We start from the raw sequence: 18339 nt of genomic DNA on the forward strand, positions 1-18339 counted from the left end.
GCCAAGTGGTGCCAAGGGGGTGCATTTGGGCGAAGTGTTTTGCTCGCTGTGCGGTGGCAGCCTTTAAAAATGGTGCCCTGCATCCTCGTGTTTTTACGTTTTTGGCAGGGTGGGTGAATCAGAGGCTGCCCCACAGCGATACATCGTAAGGCCCGTCACTCAAAGTTTTATTTCCTAGGTCCCAGACTATATGAAAGCTGCCATTGCTGCCGGCAGCTTTAATGCCCACTTTTCCAACATCTGCCTTTGCCAATATCCGGGAAGATTCTGGCCAGAGTGTCTTAAATTTGTATAACTCCTTTAGCACAGTGAAGCATTTTTTATTCTTTGGGATGTTTTGTGTCACTAGCAAGGTCAGCAACTGTTGTCCATCCCTCATTGCCCTGGAGCTGAGTGGCTTCCTCAGCCATTTGGGGGGCAGTGAAGAGTCAATCACATTGCTGTAGGTGTGGAGTTACATGTCGACCAGACAGGGTAAAGGAAAACAGATTTCCCTCCCTTAAAGGACACTAGTCAACCAGGTAGATTTTAACAATTAATGATAGTTGTAATAGTCACTATTACTGAGACTAGCTTTATATTCCACATTTATTCCACCAGGTAGGTGTCATGGTGGCATTTGAACCCACAACCCAACATATTGGGCTGGATGACTCACACCCACACATGCACACACACATGCACACGCACACGCACACACACACACACACACACACACACACACACACACACACACACACACACACACACACACTTCCTCCTAAGATAATGAGACATAAGAGCAGAACCTAACACTGTTGAAGAAAGGGTGTCACAGGATTAAATTATGGCACTTGCTGGAAGTAGGTGCTGTGTGCAAGACACACATGTACACACACAAAACAGCAAATTATAATAAATTACTTGAAGCAAAAGAGATTCCTAATTGTAATAAATAGAAGCATCAAACAATACATACCTCGATTGTAATATTCGCAATCGAAAGCTGAAAGATATCAAGAATGTATTGTAAGTAAAAAATAATTCAAAATACATGTAGCAGTTAGGTGTTTATAATCAATGTAATTCAGGCTGTCCCTTTTGTTTTCTGTTAAAGTTAAGGATCAACACGTCCAAATGCATGAATTCTATTAAAGATTCATATTATCTCTATCTATTGTGGTCATTAGTCAGGGACTCAAGACCACATTGATTAAAACAAATGCCATGGAACAATTTCTAATCACAGCGACCACTGATTTTACATTGAATTTCGTGAAAGATAACTTGAAAAAATGCATTGAAATTAATATATTGAAAGTGCGTTGGACGTGGAAACACATGTATGCAAAGAATTATTATAAACTGACTTGAATACCATACATTGTTTTGGAGCATGTATTTGTACAAATACATAACACTATATTGTAACACTGTTTTCTGCTCCCTTTCTTCTCCCCTATGTACTCTATGAACAGTATGCTTTATCTGTATAGCGTGCAAGAAACAATACTTTTCACTGTATCCCAATACATGTGACAATAATAAATCAAATCAAATCAAAATTACTAATACTTCCCCCCCCCTGGCCATACTTGCTGAATTCTTCTACTTTCTATTCCTCCTCATGTCTTCTCTTCACTCCCCTAACTCCAGCAAGTAAAGATAGATAATTATAATACCTCTCAAAAAGTAACTTGCATAATACGACCGCCTTATTTTTTAGTTATGACGTAGAGGAGACCATTTAGCCCATCGTATCTGCGCTGACTCTTCAAATGAGCAACCTTAGTGCCACTCCCATGCCTTTTACCCGTACCCCTGCACATTGTTTCTATTCACACAATTATTATTGTCATTCCAATCATTTTTACCATATGAATTAAGATAATTGACATATTGTCACATTTTTTAAAGAACTAGTTAATCAGCATTATTCCGATGTTGGTAATAATCCAGTAAAATGGGTGACTCTTGGTTAAGATAATAATCCATCCCCACTTAAGAGGTTTTATATTCAGTATTGCCGTCTATTAATGAAACGCTACAGAGTTGATGACTGACTTTTTCTTTTGTGATACTCCAATGTTTTGAAGCTAACTTTCTCTGTTTCACATTATTCACGTACCATATGTAAAATGTATATCTGATAATACTCACGACAAACACTAGGTGATCGCCAATTGATTGAGACTCCTTTCTGACAGCACGTGTGAGAGTAAGCTGCAACACTGGTACAAAAGCATTCACAATCGCCACCCCGGTTACAGTTACACGTGTCTGTAAGACAATTCTTATAAAACCAGGTAACGTCGACCTGGAGAAAACCAGAAACCTTCATTATTTTCGCAAGCAACTAAAATCATTAATGGCAATTGATATCCTGTACCAGTTTTAGAGTGAACACTGTATAACAAGTAACATAATTACAATTAATAGCAACCAATTATCGGACATATTACAGAAGCCCAAAATGTGGCTTTCCTCAAGTGCTTTAAAAGCAGCTAATGCCCAGAAAAATCCAGTTTAAAATATAACATGAATTTTTTTTAAATTTATTGACAAGATATGGGCATCGCTAGCTAAGCCAGCATTAATAAATATACTACTAAACTTAATTGCCCATCTCTAATTGCCCTTGAGAAGGTGATGGTGAGCTGCCTTCTTGAACTGCTGCAGTCCATGTGGTGGACGTGTACCCACAGTGCTGTTAGAGAGGGAGTTCCAGGAATTTAACACAGTGACAGTGAAGGAACGATGATAAATTTCCAAGTCAGGATGGCGAGTGGCTTGGAGGGGAACTACCAGGTGATGGTGTTCCCACGTGTTTGCCGCTCTTGTCCTTCTAGACGGTGGCAGTGTGGGTTTGGAAGATACTACCTAAGAAGCCTTGGTAATTTCCTGCAGTGTATCTTGTAGATGATGCACACTGCAGCCACTGTCTGTTGGTGGTGGAGTGAGTGAATGTTTGTGAAAGGGGTGCCAATCAAGCGGGCTGCTTTGTCCTGGATGGTATTGAGTTTCTCGATTGATGTTGGAGCTACACTCATCCAGGCAAGTGGAGAGTATTCCATCACACTCCTGACTTGGTTTCATTCTTCAGTTCTCTGCCCAAAGCCAGGTCCAACCCACAGCACCACAGCATCCAATGAAGCATGTCCTGTAGCCATTCTGCTAGAGTGGGATTGAACCCGGCATCCAGCCACCTGAGCCATGTGGCCTCCAAGGTGTCTGTTGTTGTGGCAACATACAGTCTGACACGCCTGTTGTGCTATATTTTCTATATGGAAGAAAATATCTTTCCAAAATCACTGTAGTTTTTATGGCACAGGATTGCCATCTAGAGGATATTGGATAACTACACTGTTTTACAAAGCCAGGTAACTTCAACTATTTTAATGTAATATAAATGTTACATTGTCGTATTTAAATAGCAATTATGATAAGATGCTCTGTATTCCCTGTGGGTTAAAGATATAGCTGTGCATTACAATCCATTACAATTTCATTTCAACAGCATACTGTCAGGAAATGACAGACCCATTGACGCGCTGTTACAAGTGCAGGAGGACTAACTGCCCACCCAGCCACTTGCCCTTGGCTAGGCCCCATTTCCAAATTCTGAAAACAAGATCATTTAAGTAATGAGGCAAGTAATATTCACTCTTAAGGGGTGCAGTCCATCTCCAATGGGACAGAATCTAACCGCATCTTCTTGATATTCAACTGCATTAGCAATGCTGAATTCCCCATCATCAACATCTGAAGGATCACCATTGACCAGAATCTTAAGATCATAAAATTGCACTGCATGATGGCACAGTGGTTAGCACTGCTGCCTCAAAGCACCAGGGACCTGGGTTCAATTCTCGGCTTGGGTCACTGCCTATGTGCAGTCTGCACATTCTCCCCATGCCTGCATGGGTTTCCTCCAGTGCTCCGGTTTCCTCCCACAGTCCAAAGATGTGCAGGCTTACTTGGTTGGCCAGGGTAAATTGCCCCTTAGTGTCAGGGGGCTGGTAACGGGGATAGGGCCTGGGTGGGATTGTTGTTGGTGCAGGCTTGATGGGCCGAATGGCTTCCTTCTGCACTGTAGGATTCTATGACTCAATGAAAATCAGAAGAAATAGCAGAAGAAGTTGGCAACTTGGCCCATCGAGCCTTCTCCACTATTTAATAAGATCATGACTGATCTGATTGTGGCTTTAACCCCACTTTTCTGCCTACCCACTCTAACCCATGAACCCCTTGTCAATCAAAAATCTGTCTATCTCGGCCTTAAATATATAGAATTACCCTGCATCCGCTGTCGTGTGTGGAAGAGGATTCCAAAGTGTAATAACTCTCAGAGGAAAGAAATATCTCCTCATCTCTATCGTAAATGGAAAACCCCTTATTTTTAATTTGTCCCCTAGTTCCAGATTTCCCTATGAGGGGAAACATCTTCCCTGCATCCACCCTGTCAAACACCCTCACAATATTATATCAATTAGATCATCTCTCGTTCTTCTAAATTCCAGTGAGTATTGACCTTTCCTTATAAGACAACCCTTTCATCCCAGGAATCAGCCTGGTGAAACTTCTCTGAGCTGCTTCCAATCTGGGTATATCCTTCCTTAAAGGAGACCAAAACTGTACTCTAGATGTGGTCTCACCAATGCCTCGTACAGTTGTGGCAGGACTTCCTGACATTTTATAGTCTATTCCTCTTGCAATATATAAAGGTCAACTTTTCATTTGCCTTCCTAATTTCTTGATATACCTGCATGTTAACTTCTTGTGATTCAAGGACAGGGGAACTGTAATGTAGTGATAATGTTACTAGACTAGCAATCCAGAGGCTCGCTTACATGTAGGCATGAGTTCAAATCCCACTGTGGCAGGTGGTGGAATGTAAATAAATCTTGAATTAAAAGCTAGTCTCAGTAATGGTTACCATAGGGCAGAATCCTGTGGAAGAGCAGGCAAGAACCCCATGTTGCCTCTTTTTGTAACTTGCCATATCTTGTTCTACTCAGGCACTTGACAGGTCAGCAGGACTCTCAGGATCGAGGACCTTCGGGGTCCTGAGTCCCACCTTCCAGCTGTCCAGCAGCTCGACTGAACAGCAGTGTCACTAGGGAGACAATGGTTTCTGCTATTATGAAACTTGCCAGAAGCCAAAGATTGTAGCTGGATCCCAGGACCGAGGCGAGTAAGGAAGGTGGACAGCGAGGTGGAGAAGAGGGGGGTCGGCAGCAAGAGTGGAGAGGGTTGGCTTTCAGCGGGATCCACCCCCTACTTCTGGATCGCTCGATCAGGCATCCTGCCACAGAATTAATTAGGGTGGAGGTGGGAAGGCAGCAGGGTCCCCTCCCACCACACTCCCACCTGACTGTGGCACAGTGGCACAGTGGTTAGCACTGCTGCCTCACAGTACCAGGGATCCGGGTTCGATTCCTGGCTTGGGTCACTGTCTGTCCGGAGTCTGCACGTTCTCCCTGTGTCTACGCGAGTTTCCTCCAGTTTCCTCCCACAGTCTGAAAGACGTGCTGATTAGGTGCATTGGCCATGCTAAATTCTCCCACAGTGTACCCAGACAGGCGCCGGAGTGTGGCAACTAGGAAATTTTCACAGTAACTTTATTGCAGTGTTAATGTAAACCTACTTGTGACTCTAATAAACTTTAAACTTTAACTAAATGCCCTACCGCGATCAAACATAGAATGGCCCAAGATTCTGCTCCATTACACTTGTGGGATTATCATAAAAAATCTTCACTATTGCCTTTTGAGTAAGGAAATCTGCTGTCCTTACCCAGTCTGGACTACATGTGACTCCAAGCCAACAGCAATATGACTGAGCCAATTGCCCTTTGGAATGACCAAGCAAATCATTCAGTTGTACCAGACCACTGCAAGTCCACAGATCTGATTGGAGAGAACATCAGCAGTGGAGGACAAAAGAAAAACAAAGAAAGAAACTGAACTGGACCAACTATATAAATATTGAGGTGACAAAAGCAAGTCAGAGGCTGTGAATTCTGTGGCAAGTAACTCACCTGACTCCCAAAAGCACAATTCAGGACGGTGTTGGAATTGTTCCCATTTGCCTGGATAAGTGCAGATCCAACACTTAAGAGGCTCTATCCGTGACAAAGCTTCCCACTTTACTGGCACCCCATCCACTCCTGAAACAATCACTCCCTCCATCTTCAGTGACAGCAGCATAGACCATCTAAGAGATGCACTGCAGAAACTCACCTACTCTATTACCTAGAAAAACAAGAGTAGCAAATGCAAGGAAAAGCCACCCACTCAAAGTTCACCACCAAGTGGGCAGAACAGTGGCACAGCGGTTAACACTGCACCTCACAGCGCCAGGGACCCGGGTTCAATTCCAACCTCGGGTGACTGTCTATGTGGAGTTTCCATGTTCTCCCCGTATCTGCATCGGTTTCCTCTGGATGCTCTGGTTCCCTCACAATGTCTAAAGATGTGTGGGTTAGGTTGATTGGCCATGCTAAATTGCCCCTTAGTGTCAGGGGGATCAGCAGGGTAAATATGTGGGGTTACGGGAATAGGGCCTGGATGGGATTGTTGTTGGTGCAGGCTTGATGGGCTGAATGACCTCCTTCTGCACTGTAGGTACTCTATCATTCTAAGTCACACACCATCCTGACTAGGAACTATATCATTGTTCCTTCACTTTTGCGGAGTCAAAATTGTGCAACTCTGTCCCTTACAGCACTCTCCCTAACACGTGGAATGCACTGGTTCAAAGTGTCTCACCATCACCTCTTCAATTAGTGATGGGCAATGAATACTGGCCTTGCCAGGAGTAACCACATCCTGTGAACCATTCAAGGCACCTATGTTAGTGCCTGTGAAACTGAGATGCCACCCTGAGGGCTTGATAGGAATTCAGAGGCACGTTGCTTCCTCAATTGACAAAGTTGCAAGGCAGTCTAACTTGAGTTACAAAAAATTATATCGTAGATCAATTGCTGGTCAGGTACAATATGGTGGAGTCCAGGTAAAACCCTTATAAACAATTATCCCAGGTCCCTGCAAACATGGTACACGAAAGGGAAACTGAGGGAATTCCATGTTTGCCTGTTTAAAACACTCTGCAGAGAAAGTGCCAGATTTCACACAGCCGCTTTCTGGATTGGCGAACTGCCTGGTGGCGAGGTCACAGGTCAGACAACAAAAATGATTCGGGTCAGATTCTGAATCCATGGGTGAGCAAACAGCTGCTGATTGTGCCCCCAATTTGCACCAGAGTTGAACCCATCCCCCAAACCATCACATATCATCGTTCTACTATTACCTCTTTGCTCTATCATTGTTTAATAAGCTAGTTTGGTAGTTAAAGCCCAAAATTAGTGTGCGTTATTTCACCACCTTCAAAGATAAGGAGGAACCTGTGAAGGCGCAGCACAGGATTAAAGGATTTTTTAAAAAAACTCTCTGTTTGTCATCCCAAAGTAAGAATTGCATCCAAATATCAGGGCAAGTGAAAAAAGGATGCATTTGCAAAAGTGACACAGAACCCAAGCCAAAAATATCTAGTGCAAAAAGAGAAAAAGAAAATGGAAATCTTGCACCTACCACATTATGACAAGGAGCAAAAACTTCACTGTATAAAATAGCGCATTCCCTCTTTGCAAATGGCTGCCTGATTAAATCTGCTTCACATGGCCTGGTGATGCCATTTCTACTCACACACTTGAACAAAAGAGCAGAGAAAAATATTAATTTTCAAATGATCAAACAGCATCTTAAGAGGCTCACCATTAACTGTATCATGAACATTGTGTAGACTTCTCAAGGTAAACTGAGAGAGGTGTCCAAAAAGATGGCTACTCCATTAATACGCGTGTTTACACTGTGGCCAGAAGCTAAATGACCTCTTTAGGGGCAGGTGTGACCTGTACACACAAAACGGGTGGCACTTGAATCCCAGGGGGACCAATATCGTTCGATAAAGTCCCCCATGCAAGGCTTCTAGAAAAAGTGAGAGGGCAGGGGATCGAAGGGGCTGCTGCCCTGTGGATCCAGAAGTGGCTTGCCCAAAGGAGGCAGAGAGTGGGTATAGATGGGTCTTTTTCTAAATGGAGGTTGGTCACCAGTGGTGTGCCCCAGGGATCTGTTCTGGGACCCTTGCTGTTTGTCATTTTCATAAATGACCTGGATGAGGAAGTGGAGGGATGGGTTGGTAAGTTTGCCAACGACACAAAGGTTGGTGGGGTTGTGGGTAGTCTGGAGGGATGTCAGAAGTTACAGAGGGACATAGATAGGATGCACGACTGGGCGGAGAAGTGGCAGATGGACTTCAACCCAGATAAATGCGTAGTGGTCCACTTTAGCAGGTCAAATGGGATGAAGGAGTACAATATAAAGGGAAAGACTCTTAGTACTGTAGAGGATCAGAAGGACCTTGGGGTCCGGGTCCATAGGAGTCTAAAATCGGCCCCGCAGGTGGAGGAGGTGGTTAAGAAGGCGTATGGTGTGCTGGCCTTTATCAATCGAGGGATTGAGTTTAGGAGTCTGGGGATAATGATGCAGCTATATAAGACCCTCGTCAGACCCCACTTGGAGTACTGTGCTCAATTCTGGTCACCTCATTACTGGAAGGATGTGGAAAAGATTGAAAGGGTGCAGAGGGAAGAGATTGCAGAGCCTCTGGTGATGATCTTTGCATCATAAATGACCTGGATGAGGAAGTGGAGGGATGGGTTGGTAAGTTTGCCGACGACACGAAGGTTGGTGGGGTTGTGGATAGTCTGGAGGGATGTCAGAAGTTACAGAGGGACATAGATAGGATGCAAGACTGAGCGGAGAAGTGGCAGATGGACTTCAACCCAGATAAATGCACAGTGGTCCATTTTGGCAGGTCAAATGGGATGTTGCCTGGATTGAGTGGCATGACTTATGAGGATAGGCTGAGGGAGCTCGGTCTTTTCTCCTTGGAGAGACGTAGGATGAGAGGAGACCTAATAGAGGTATATAAGATGTTGAGAGGCATAGATCGGGTGGACTCTCAGAGGCTTTTTCCCAGGGTGGAAATGGCTGCTATGAGAGGACACAGGTTTAAGGTGCTGGGGGGTAGGTACAGGGGAAATGTTAGGGGGAAGTTTTTCACACAGAGGGTGGTGGGCGAGTGGAATCGGCTGCCGTCAGTGGTGGTGGAGGCAAACTCAATAGGGTCTTTTAAGAGACTCCTGGATGAGTACATGGGACTTAATAGGATGGAGGGTTATAGGTAGGCCTAAAAGGTAGGGATATGTTCGGCACAACTTGTGGGGCCGAAGGGCCTGTTTGTGCTGTAGTTTTTCTATGTTTCTATGATCCCAGTGGTAGATTCTGGGTCACTTGAACACATTGAAGGCAAATAGTATTTTACAGAAACAATCTGGTGTTGCCAGAATTATTCATCACAGGAATTGTATTCACAACAGTGCGATTCTGCAAAGAGAAGAAGCCATAGTATTGAGGGTTTTTAATACTCTTTATTATCAGTGTTTTGCCACCATTTTTTATTCTTTCATGGGATGTGGTCTTTGCTAGTGAGGCCAGCATTTATTGCCTATCCCTAATTGCCCTTGAGAAGATGGTGGAACACCACCTTCTTGAACCATTGCAGTTCATGTGGTGCAGGTATACCCATGGGAGTGCCAGGATTTTGACCCAGCAACAGTGAAAGGACAGCAATCAAGTTCCAATTTTGTTTTACACTGAACTGATCAAGACTGGAAGCAACTTATGTTGCAGTTATTTTTATTTTTGCAAACCTCTCTCCTGTGCACGTGCTGATAACCCACCACAGCAGGACATTGCTGCCACAGTTGCCAATGTTCTTCCACTTCTCGTGTGCTTTCAAACACATCACCACCTTCTCAAGGAAAATCGGGGGAGGGCAACAAAAAAACTCCCTCAAAAAGGGAGACAGAAAGTAGGAAACCATGGGCCAGCTAGCCTAACATCTGTTTTAGGGACAACATTAGAGGCCATTATTAAATATGTGATAGAAATGCATTTGGAAACAAAATCAAGGCAATCAGTCAGAGTCAATATGGTTTTGTGAAAGGGTAATCATATTTAACTAATTTATTGGAGTTCTTTGAAGGAGTCACACTGCTGCGGATAAAGGAGAACCAGTAGATGTACTGTACTTAGATCTCCAGAAGGCATTTGATAAGGTGCCACATCAAAGGTTATTTCAGAAAATAAAAGCTCATGATGGTAGCAGCTAAAATATTGACATGGATTGAAGCTTGACTAGCTAACAGGAAACAGAGAGTTGGCAATAAAGGGTCTTTTCCAGGTTACAGGATCAGAACTGGGATCTTAACATTTTATAATTTATATAAATAACTTGGATAAAGGATTGAAGGTATGGTTGCTAAATTTGCTGATGACACAAAGAAATGTAAGGAAGTAAATTGTGAAGAAGATGTAAAGAGATTACAAAGGGATAGGTTAAGCGAGTGGGAAAAATTTGGTAAATGGACTATAATGTGGGCAAATATGAAATTGTCAATTTTGGCAGGAAGAATAAAAAAGAAGTTTATTATCTGAATGTTGAGAGATTACAGAGCTCTGAGGTGTAGAGGGATCTGGGTGTCCTAGTGCATGAATCACAAAAGCCAATACATAGGTATAGCAAGTAACTAGGAAAGCTAATAGAATGTTGTTATTTATTGCGAGGGGAATTGTTTGCAAAAGTAGGGAGGTTATGCTTCAGTTGTACAGGACATTGGTGAGACAACATCTGGAGTATTGTGTACAGTATTGTTCTCCTTATTGTTACGTTAGTGTCCCTTTAAGAAAGTTTTTTTGTAAACATGATTTCTGCAGCTCACAGCTTCAGTGATGTAATTATTGTTGCCGGGCTGATGTGATGAGTCCTTTTATTGCTACTTTAATAGCTTAGATGGGGGATGCTTATGTTTCTCTGGGATTAGTTTTATGATCTTGCATTGTTAGGAGAAAAGGTCATATGTTTTTGGACAGTTTTTTTCTTTCTAATGAGTGTGAGGTTTCAGTTTTGAAAGTTCTGTTTAGTTTTTAGTTTGAGCAGGGGCATCAAGCAAGAAAGAAGCTGAAGTCTCTCTCTCTCTCTCTGTCTCCCTGTTCTATTTGAAAATTCTGCTGGTTATCTCAAGGCAATGCTTTGCCCTCCAGAAGGAAAGTGCAGTCTTCAAAAAGACTCAATTCCAATCAAGTGAGATTTTAATCTATGCTGTGTTAAGCCTGTGAAAAGAGTTTTGTCTCTGAAAGGTTTTGGTTTGTTGGAACAGTTTTAATATTCAATTAAGGGTTAATACATTATTGTGGTTGATTTCGTTCTTAATTTTGTTTGTAATTGATAAAAGGTATTGCTAATTTTCTTTCTCTATATGTTAACTATATTCTTAAATAAACTTTATTTTGGTAAAAGCTCCCTAGTGGGTTGTTGAGTCATACCAGAAGTGAAATGTATCATGCTTATCCTAGCCGAATTCAAGATGCAAAACTTATGGTTCAGGCGGTCTCCATAAAGTACTTTGGAGTTTCTAACTGACACATAACATTATTTAAGGAAAGATGTAAATGCATTAAAAGCTGGTTAGAGGAGGTTCACTATATTAATACCAGGAATGGCTGGGTTATTTTATGAGGAAAGGCCGGAGAGGTTAGGTTTGTATTCACTAATGTTTAGAAGAGTAAAAGGCAGCTTGATCCTGTGGGTCATTGACATTATATGGAGAGGATGTTTCCTCTTGTCTGAGATCTGGAACTAGGATCACTGTTTAAAATAAGAGTTCACTCATTTAAGGCAGAGATAAGGAGAATTATTTTTCTCTGAGGTCTGTGAGTTTTTGGAACTCTCTTCCTCCAGAATCTTTGAATATTTTTAAGGCAGAGTTAGATGGATTGTTGATTAACAAAGGGCTGAAAGGTTATCAGGGTAGCAGAAATGTGAGATTAAGGTTAGTCAGATTTGCCAAGATCTTATTAAATGGCGGAGCTGGCGCGAGGGGCTGAGTGGCCTACTCCTGCTCCTAGTTCATATGTTGATCTTGCCGGCAATGCCCACATCCCATAAAACATTTTTTTAAATTTGCAAACCATCTCCCAAACTGATTTGGTTCATTTAAAATCTCTAAGATTGAAAAAAGTTATGTCCACACAAGCTGCCCAACATGAGACAAAGGGAAGTGGGGCACTATCTGTAATAATTGAGCTCTTTATCAGGTGGAGCAATGACAGTTTAAATTCCTATCCAAACCGCATTTTATGCCCAGTTTAATTTCCTTGTTCAGTTTCCTGAAACATTGGAACCCGTGTTGCTCGTATTAAATTTGGGACCTAGTTAAAAGAAATTTTAAAATACCTCATTAGCATCTCCAAAGGACGCTACTTGTGCCAGTAAGTACCCGCTCACACCCAATTTGAAAAACCTTCAGCAAGTGGGTTTCTCACCAGCATAAAAGTATGCTTCTAGTAAACCCAAATGAGAGATTGCTGGAGCTCCCTTTATAAAGGGGTGGCACGGTGGCACAGTGGTTGGCACTGCTGCCTCAGCGCCAGAGACCCAGGTCCAATTCCAGCCTCAGGTCACTGTCTGTGTGGAGTATGTACATTCTCCCCGTGTTAACGTGGGTTTCCTCCTGGTGCTCCGCTTTCCTCCCACAGTCCAAAGATGTGCAGATTAGGTTAATTGGCCATGCTAAATTGCCCCTTAGTGTTAGGGGGACTAGCAGAGTAAATAAGTGGGGTTATGGGGATAGGACCTGGATGGGATTGTGGTCGGTGCAGACTCGATGGGCCAAATGGCCTCCTTTTGCACTGTAATGATTCTATGATTAAACATCAAAACTTCCCCCTGCCTCCCAGCAGTGATTTCCATTGTTGGACCCTCGCCCACTCCGATTCTGTGGCGGACGAGGTGGTAGAGTTCTGGCGGATGTGTCAAATTACCTTTCTTATTCTATTCTATTTTATGTCCTTATAATTCTTACCTGTCCAAGAGCCCAGCTATCTCCAAAAGCTTGAGCATTGCTCACTTCCATGTTGTTCGATGTAGTCATGTCATTTGCTGTATTTTTGTCAAAATTTCCACACAAACCTGCCATCTTACCCTACCAATGATTGAAATAACATCATGATTATAATACAACAGACCCAAGTCAAACTTCATTAAAGTCATTTTAATAGTAAGCTACGTTAGAGATGTGTGACAAAAAGTGGAGCCATTTTTCTTATTTATTGAATGTTTAGATTCATTCGTTGAATAGATAGACAATTCATGTAACTCAATGAAGTGGGGAAGCGATGGCCTGGTGGTATTATTGCTTGACTATTAATCCAGAAACTCAGTTAATGTTCTGGGGACCCGGGTTCAAATCCCACCATGGTAGAATTTGAATTCAATTTTTAAAAATCTGGAATTAAGAATCTACTGATAACCGTGAAACCATTGTCGATTGTTGGGAAAAACTATCTGGTTCACTAATGTCCTTTGGGGAAATAAATCTGCCGTCCTTACCCGGTCTGGCCTACATGTGACTCCAGAGCCACAGCAATATGGTTGACTCTCAACTGTCCTTGGGCAACTAGGGATGGGACATTTAAGTTATGAAGAGAGGCTTGGGTTGTTTTCAGTGGAGCAGAGGAGACAGAGGGGCCAACCAGATCGAGGTGTACAAGATTATGAGAGACATGGACAGAGTGGATAAAGAGCAGCTGTTCCCCTTTTGAAGGGTCAGTCATGAGGGGACATGGGTTCAAGGTGAGGGGCAGGAGATTTACGGGGATGTGAGGAAAAACATTTTTACTCAGAGGGTGGTGACGGTCTGGAATGCGCTGCATGGGAGGGTGGTAGAGGCGGGTTGCCCCACATCCTTTAAAAAATGCCTGGATGAGCACTTGGCACGTTATAACATTCAGGGCTATGGGCCAAGTGCTGGCAAGTGGGATTAGGTGGGAGTTCAGGTGTTTCTAATGTGTCAGTGCAGACTCAATGGGCTGAGGGACCTCTTCTGCACTATATGATTCTATGATTGTAATTTTTCTCACAATTTAAATAAGTAGAAAGGTGACTAGATTGCACAGTTTTTTAATGAGGAAATCTGCAATCCATTTGGCTGCTTGGTTTTGTGTTATTAGTAATACAAAATTAACATTGAACAAAATTTGTGCTATGAATGGCATGCCGGAACCAACAATTAGCCTAAGCAACACACATTTAACACACTTTGATGTATTTACTCTCAGCTTGATTCCTCAGTTAAGGACACACTGTATCCCAGCAACACAATAGTCTGCTTCAGAAGCAACATATTGTTAAGAACGCTTTAATATGAGTTACATCTGCTGACTTCTGAAATCAATTTCAGAAGCATTGAAGAAAGTTACTGGCCACTTCATTGCTAATGATGTGCAAAGCCACTATAGCTTAAAAAAGGAAAGGCTTTCAGTTATATGGTGAGTTTCACAACCTTAGAACATCCCAAGTTGCTTTACAACCAATAGAGTACTTCTGAAGTTAGTCAGTGTTGTAATGTAAAAATATAAACAAACCCACAATACATGGGCGGCACAGTGGCACAGTGGTTAGCACTGCTGCCTCACAGCACCAGGGACCCAGGTTCAATTCCGGCCTCGGGTCACTGACTGTGTGGAGTTTGCACATTCTCCCCGTGTCTGCGTGGGTTCCTCCCACAGACCAAGGATGTGCGGGTCAGGTTGATTGGCCATGCTACATTGACCCTAGTGTTAGGGGGATTAGCAGGATAAATATGTGGGTTTACGGGAATAGGGCCTGGGTGGAATTGTGGTCCGTGCAGACTCAATGGGCCGAATGACCTCCTTCTGCACTGTAGGGGTTCTATGATTATCACATGTACTAAGGTATTTACTTTCAGCTTTGATCAGCACTGCTGCCTCACAGCACCAGGGACCCAGGTTCGATTCCCGACTTGGGTCACTGTCTGGGCGGAGTCTGCACGTTCCCCCTGTGTCTGTGTGGGTTTCCTCCCACAGTCCAAAAGACGTGCTTGTTAGGTGCATTGGCCATGCTAAATTCTCCCTCAGTGTACCCGAATAGGCGGCGGAGTGTGGCAACTCGGGGATTTTCACAGTAACTTCATTGCAGTGTTAGTGTAAGCCTACTTGTGACACTAATAAATAAACTTTTTTTAAAAGATATGCTTTATTGCAACAACACAAGGGTCTGTTACCCAAATTATTTTTACATTTAGATGTTGGTGTTTGCATGTTTTCAACAATTGTTCTTGTAGATAGCAGTATCCTTCTGCAGGATGCATCAAAGTCCCATGCTCTATTTTGAAAATCGGAACTGCCCAAAGTTTGATATTTTCAGTTTAACATGGCATTCTTACTGCAATTTGTAAATGCAATGCACTTAAGATAGGCAAGGTGGAATGTAAAGAAATTACTCACTTGCCACTGAGGTCCAACTTGAATGTGTATGGTTGTCTTCTTATCCCAAAAGATTGTAACCTCTTGCACTGGATAGTGTACCACTGAGTAATAACCTGCCTTCCACAGCTGAAAATCATATACTTCTCTTCTTACCCCAGACAAACTCTGGTAGGAACAGTAATGACAATAGTCTTCCGTCAGTTTACAAGCTGATTGTTAAAATTCTTACTCTACGTAATTAAAGTATTATTGGATGAATCAGCTGTCAATTTGGCACCGCTGTCAAGTCTATTGTTAACCTTATTTGTAAAAAACTAATTCTGAAAAATAATTGAAGCAGCCAACATGTGGGAAACCAACTACAATATTTTATTATATTGTAATTACTGAAATAATTTTTAATAGTCATCTAAACATTTTCAGATCGTGTTGACAAGTAGAACAGAAAAATATACTTGGATCTTTATATTCCACTCTTTATCTAGTCGAGAAATCAGACAGCATTTTATGCCAGTCATTCATTTTGGATTCAACTTGCAGCTCTTCTGTAGCATTTCTCATAATAAATCAGTCAAAATATTATTAAAGATGGAAGTAATCTAATGCAGAACGTGATACGCTACTGGTAAAGTGAAAATGCGCAGCATTGTTAGGTGTAGGGAAGTGAAGGAGAGGTAATGGCCGGAATTCTCCGGCCCCATACCCCTCCCCCACTACTGCTGCCAGTCAAATCTCCGTTCACTTACTCCGTTCACTACTCCCATGCAACAGCACCTGAGAATCCCAGCCACAGGCAAGGTCGGGGAATTCCGGCCAATGTTTTGGCTGTGATGGGTTTGTGGCAGGGCAAGAGTTGGCAGAATGCGAAGTTGGGAACAAAGTTTGAAGGGTCAAGGGTTGTGAGTTGTGGAGACAGTAAAAGGCGGAGAAGGGTATAGGTAGATGCGCTGGGGAGTTTAGGTAGAGGATTGACTTTTAGATTAAGATAGAACTTGGGGAATTTGGAACAGAGGAATTTGTCCATCTATCAGGACTGGAACTTGGAACAGATGAACCAATTAGATAATAACCTTTTATTTTTAAATTTATTAAATTTTAATTTTAAAGGGAAGAACCTTTAGATAATAACATGGAAAATGGATAATAACTGATTGAAACTGAGAGTCGAAGGGAGCAGCAGGCTGTATATGTAGCCAATTTGTTTTATGTGACAAGTGCATTCAGCAGAAAGAACCCTATTATTTTTAAGTAGATAAGTGGAGTGCCCCAGGGATCTGTTCTGGGACCCTTGCTGTTTGTCATTTTCATAAATGACCTGGATGAGGAAGTGGAGGGATGGGTTGGTAAGTTTGCTGACGACACCAAGGTAGGTGGTGTTGTGGATAGTTTGGAGGGATGTCAGAAGTTGCAGCGAGACATAGATAGAATGCAAGACTGGGCGGAGAAGTGGCAGATGGACTTCAACCCGGATAAGTGTGCAGTGATCCATTTTGGCAGATCCAATGGGATGAAGCAGCAGTATAATATGAAGGGTACCATTCTTAGAAGTGTAGAGGATCAGAAGGACCTTGGGGTCCGGGTCCATAGGACTCTTAAATCGGCCTCGCAGGTGGAGGATGCGGTCAAGAAGGCGTACGGCGTACTAGCCTTCATTAATCGAGGGATTGAGTTTAGGAGTCGGGAGATAATGCTGCAGCTTTATAGGACCCTGGTTAGACCCCACTTGGAGTACTGCGCGCAGTTCTGGTCACCTCATTACAGGAAAGATGTTGAAGCCATTGAAAGGGTGCAGAGGAGATTTACAAGGATGTTGCCTGGATTGGGGGGCATGCCTTATGAGGATAGGTTGAGGGAGCTTGGTCTCTTCTCCCTGGAGAGACGAAGGATGAGAGGTGACCTGATAGAGGTTTACAAGATGTTGAGAGGTCTGGATAGGGTAGACTCTCAGAGGCTATTTCCAAGGGCTGAAATGGTTGCTACGAGAGGACACAGGTTTAAGGTGCTGGGGGGTAGGTACAGAGGAGATGTCAGGGGTAAGTTTTTCACTCAGAGGGTGGTGGGTGAGTGGAATCGGCTGACGTCGGTGGTGGTGGAGGCAAACTCGTTGGGGTCTTTTAAGAGACTTCTGGATGAGTACATGGGATTTAATGGGATTGAGGGCTATAGATAGGCCTAGAGGTAGGGATATGATCAGCGCAACTTGTGGGCCGAAGGGCCTGTTTGTGCTGTGGCTTTCTATGTTCTATGTTCTATGTTCTATAAGGTCGCAATGTCTCAATCTGACTGTCAACAGCAAATGAGCTCTACAGAAGATCAGGGATTTCTTTCAGAATCAAAAATTTAAGTGCAAAATTGAGCAAAATGGGAAAACTAACTTACTATAACAATAGAACATTAATACATATGCTACTTTAAGCAAATTAAACAGCGCTACGATTTTAGAAACACTGGCCACGATTCTCCCATCGTGACCCGCAACTTTTCTGGTGGGTCGCGGTGGGAGATGTGCGTCGCCGGCCTTGTTCTGGGATTTGTGCCAGGAACCCATGTGCATCTCCCAGAGCTGGCGAACAGTCACCGGTCAGACTATGCTGGAAACCAGCGGGAAGGCAGGTAAGTCTTTTTTCAATATGTTTTAAATGTCGTTTAAATCTAATTATCGGGAACTTACCGGTCCCGATTGAATCTCCTGCCCCAAGAGGAGTACTTCATTCCGGTGGCGTTTAGACTAGCTCCCCACATTTGGGGAACTAGCGGGAGACCCAGCCGGAGACCCCGCCAGAATGAAGTGGGGGGGGGGGCAATTGGGGCCCCTCAGGGGTTCGGGCGGTGGGGTGGTGGTGCTCCCTGGGCAAGGGCAGTGCCAGCCTGTGCCTCCTGGCACTGCCCAAGGGGCAAAGTATCCATGCCCGGGGGCACCTTGGCACTGCCCACCAGGCATAGGGCA

The 18339-nt window shown here is 43.3% G+C and overlaps 1 protein-coding gene across 1 annotated transcript in view; it reads right to left on the minus strand.

The window, feature by feature from the left end:
- otogl (otogelin-like) overlaps nt 1-18339 on the minus strand; it is a 186608-nt gene that overhangs the window by 79364 nt on the left and 88905 nt on the right. The window contains exons 25-29 of the mRNA XM_078221105.1: nt 15411-15557; nt 12968-13087; nt 7572-7688; nt 2140-2296; nt 959-985 (exon numbers count right to left, since the gene is read on the minus strand). Coding sequence (XP_078077231.1) covers nt 959-985; nt 2140-2296; nt 7572-7688; nt 12968-13087; nt 15411-15557 — 568 coding nt within the window. The remainder of the gene's footprint in view (nt 1-958; nt 986-2139; nt 2297-7571; nt 7689-12967; nt 13088-15410; nt 15558-18339) is intronic.

Source organism: Mustelus asterias, chromosome 9, assembly GCF_964213995.1.
Source record: "Mustelus asterias chromosome 9, sMusAst1.hap1.1, whole genome shotgun sequence".
NCBI lineage: Eukaryota > Metazoa > Chordata > Chondrichthyes > Carcharhiniformes > Triakidae > Mustelus > Mustelus asterias.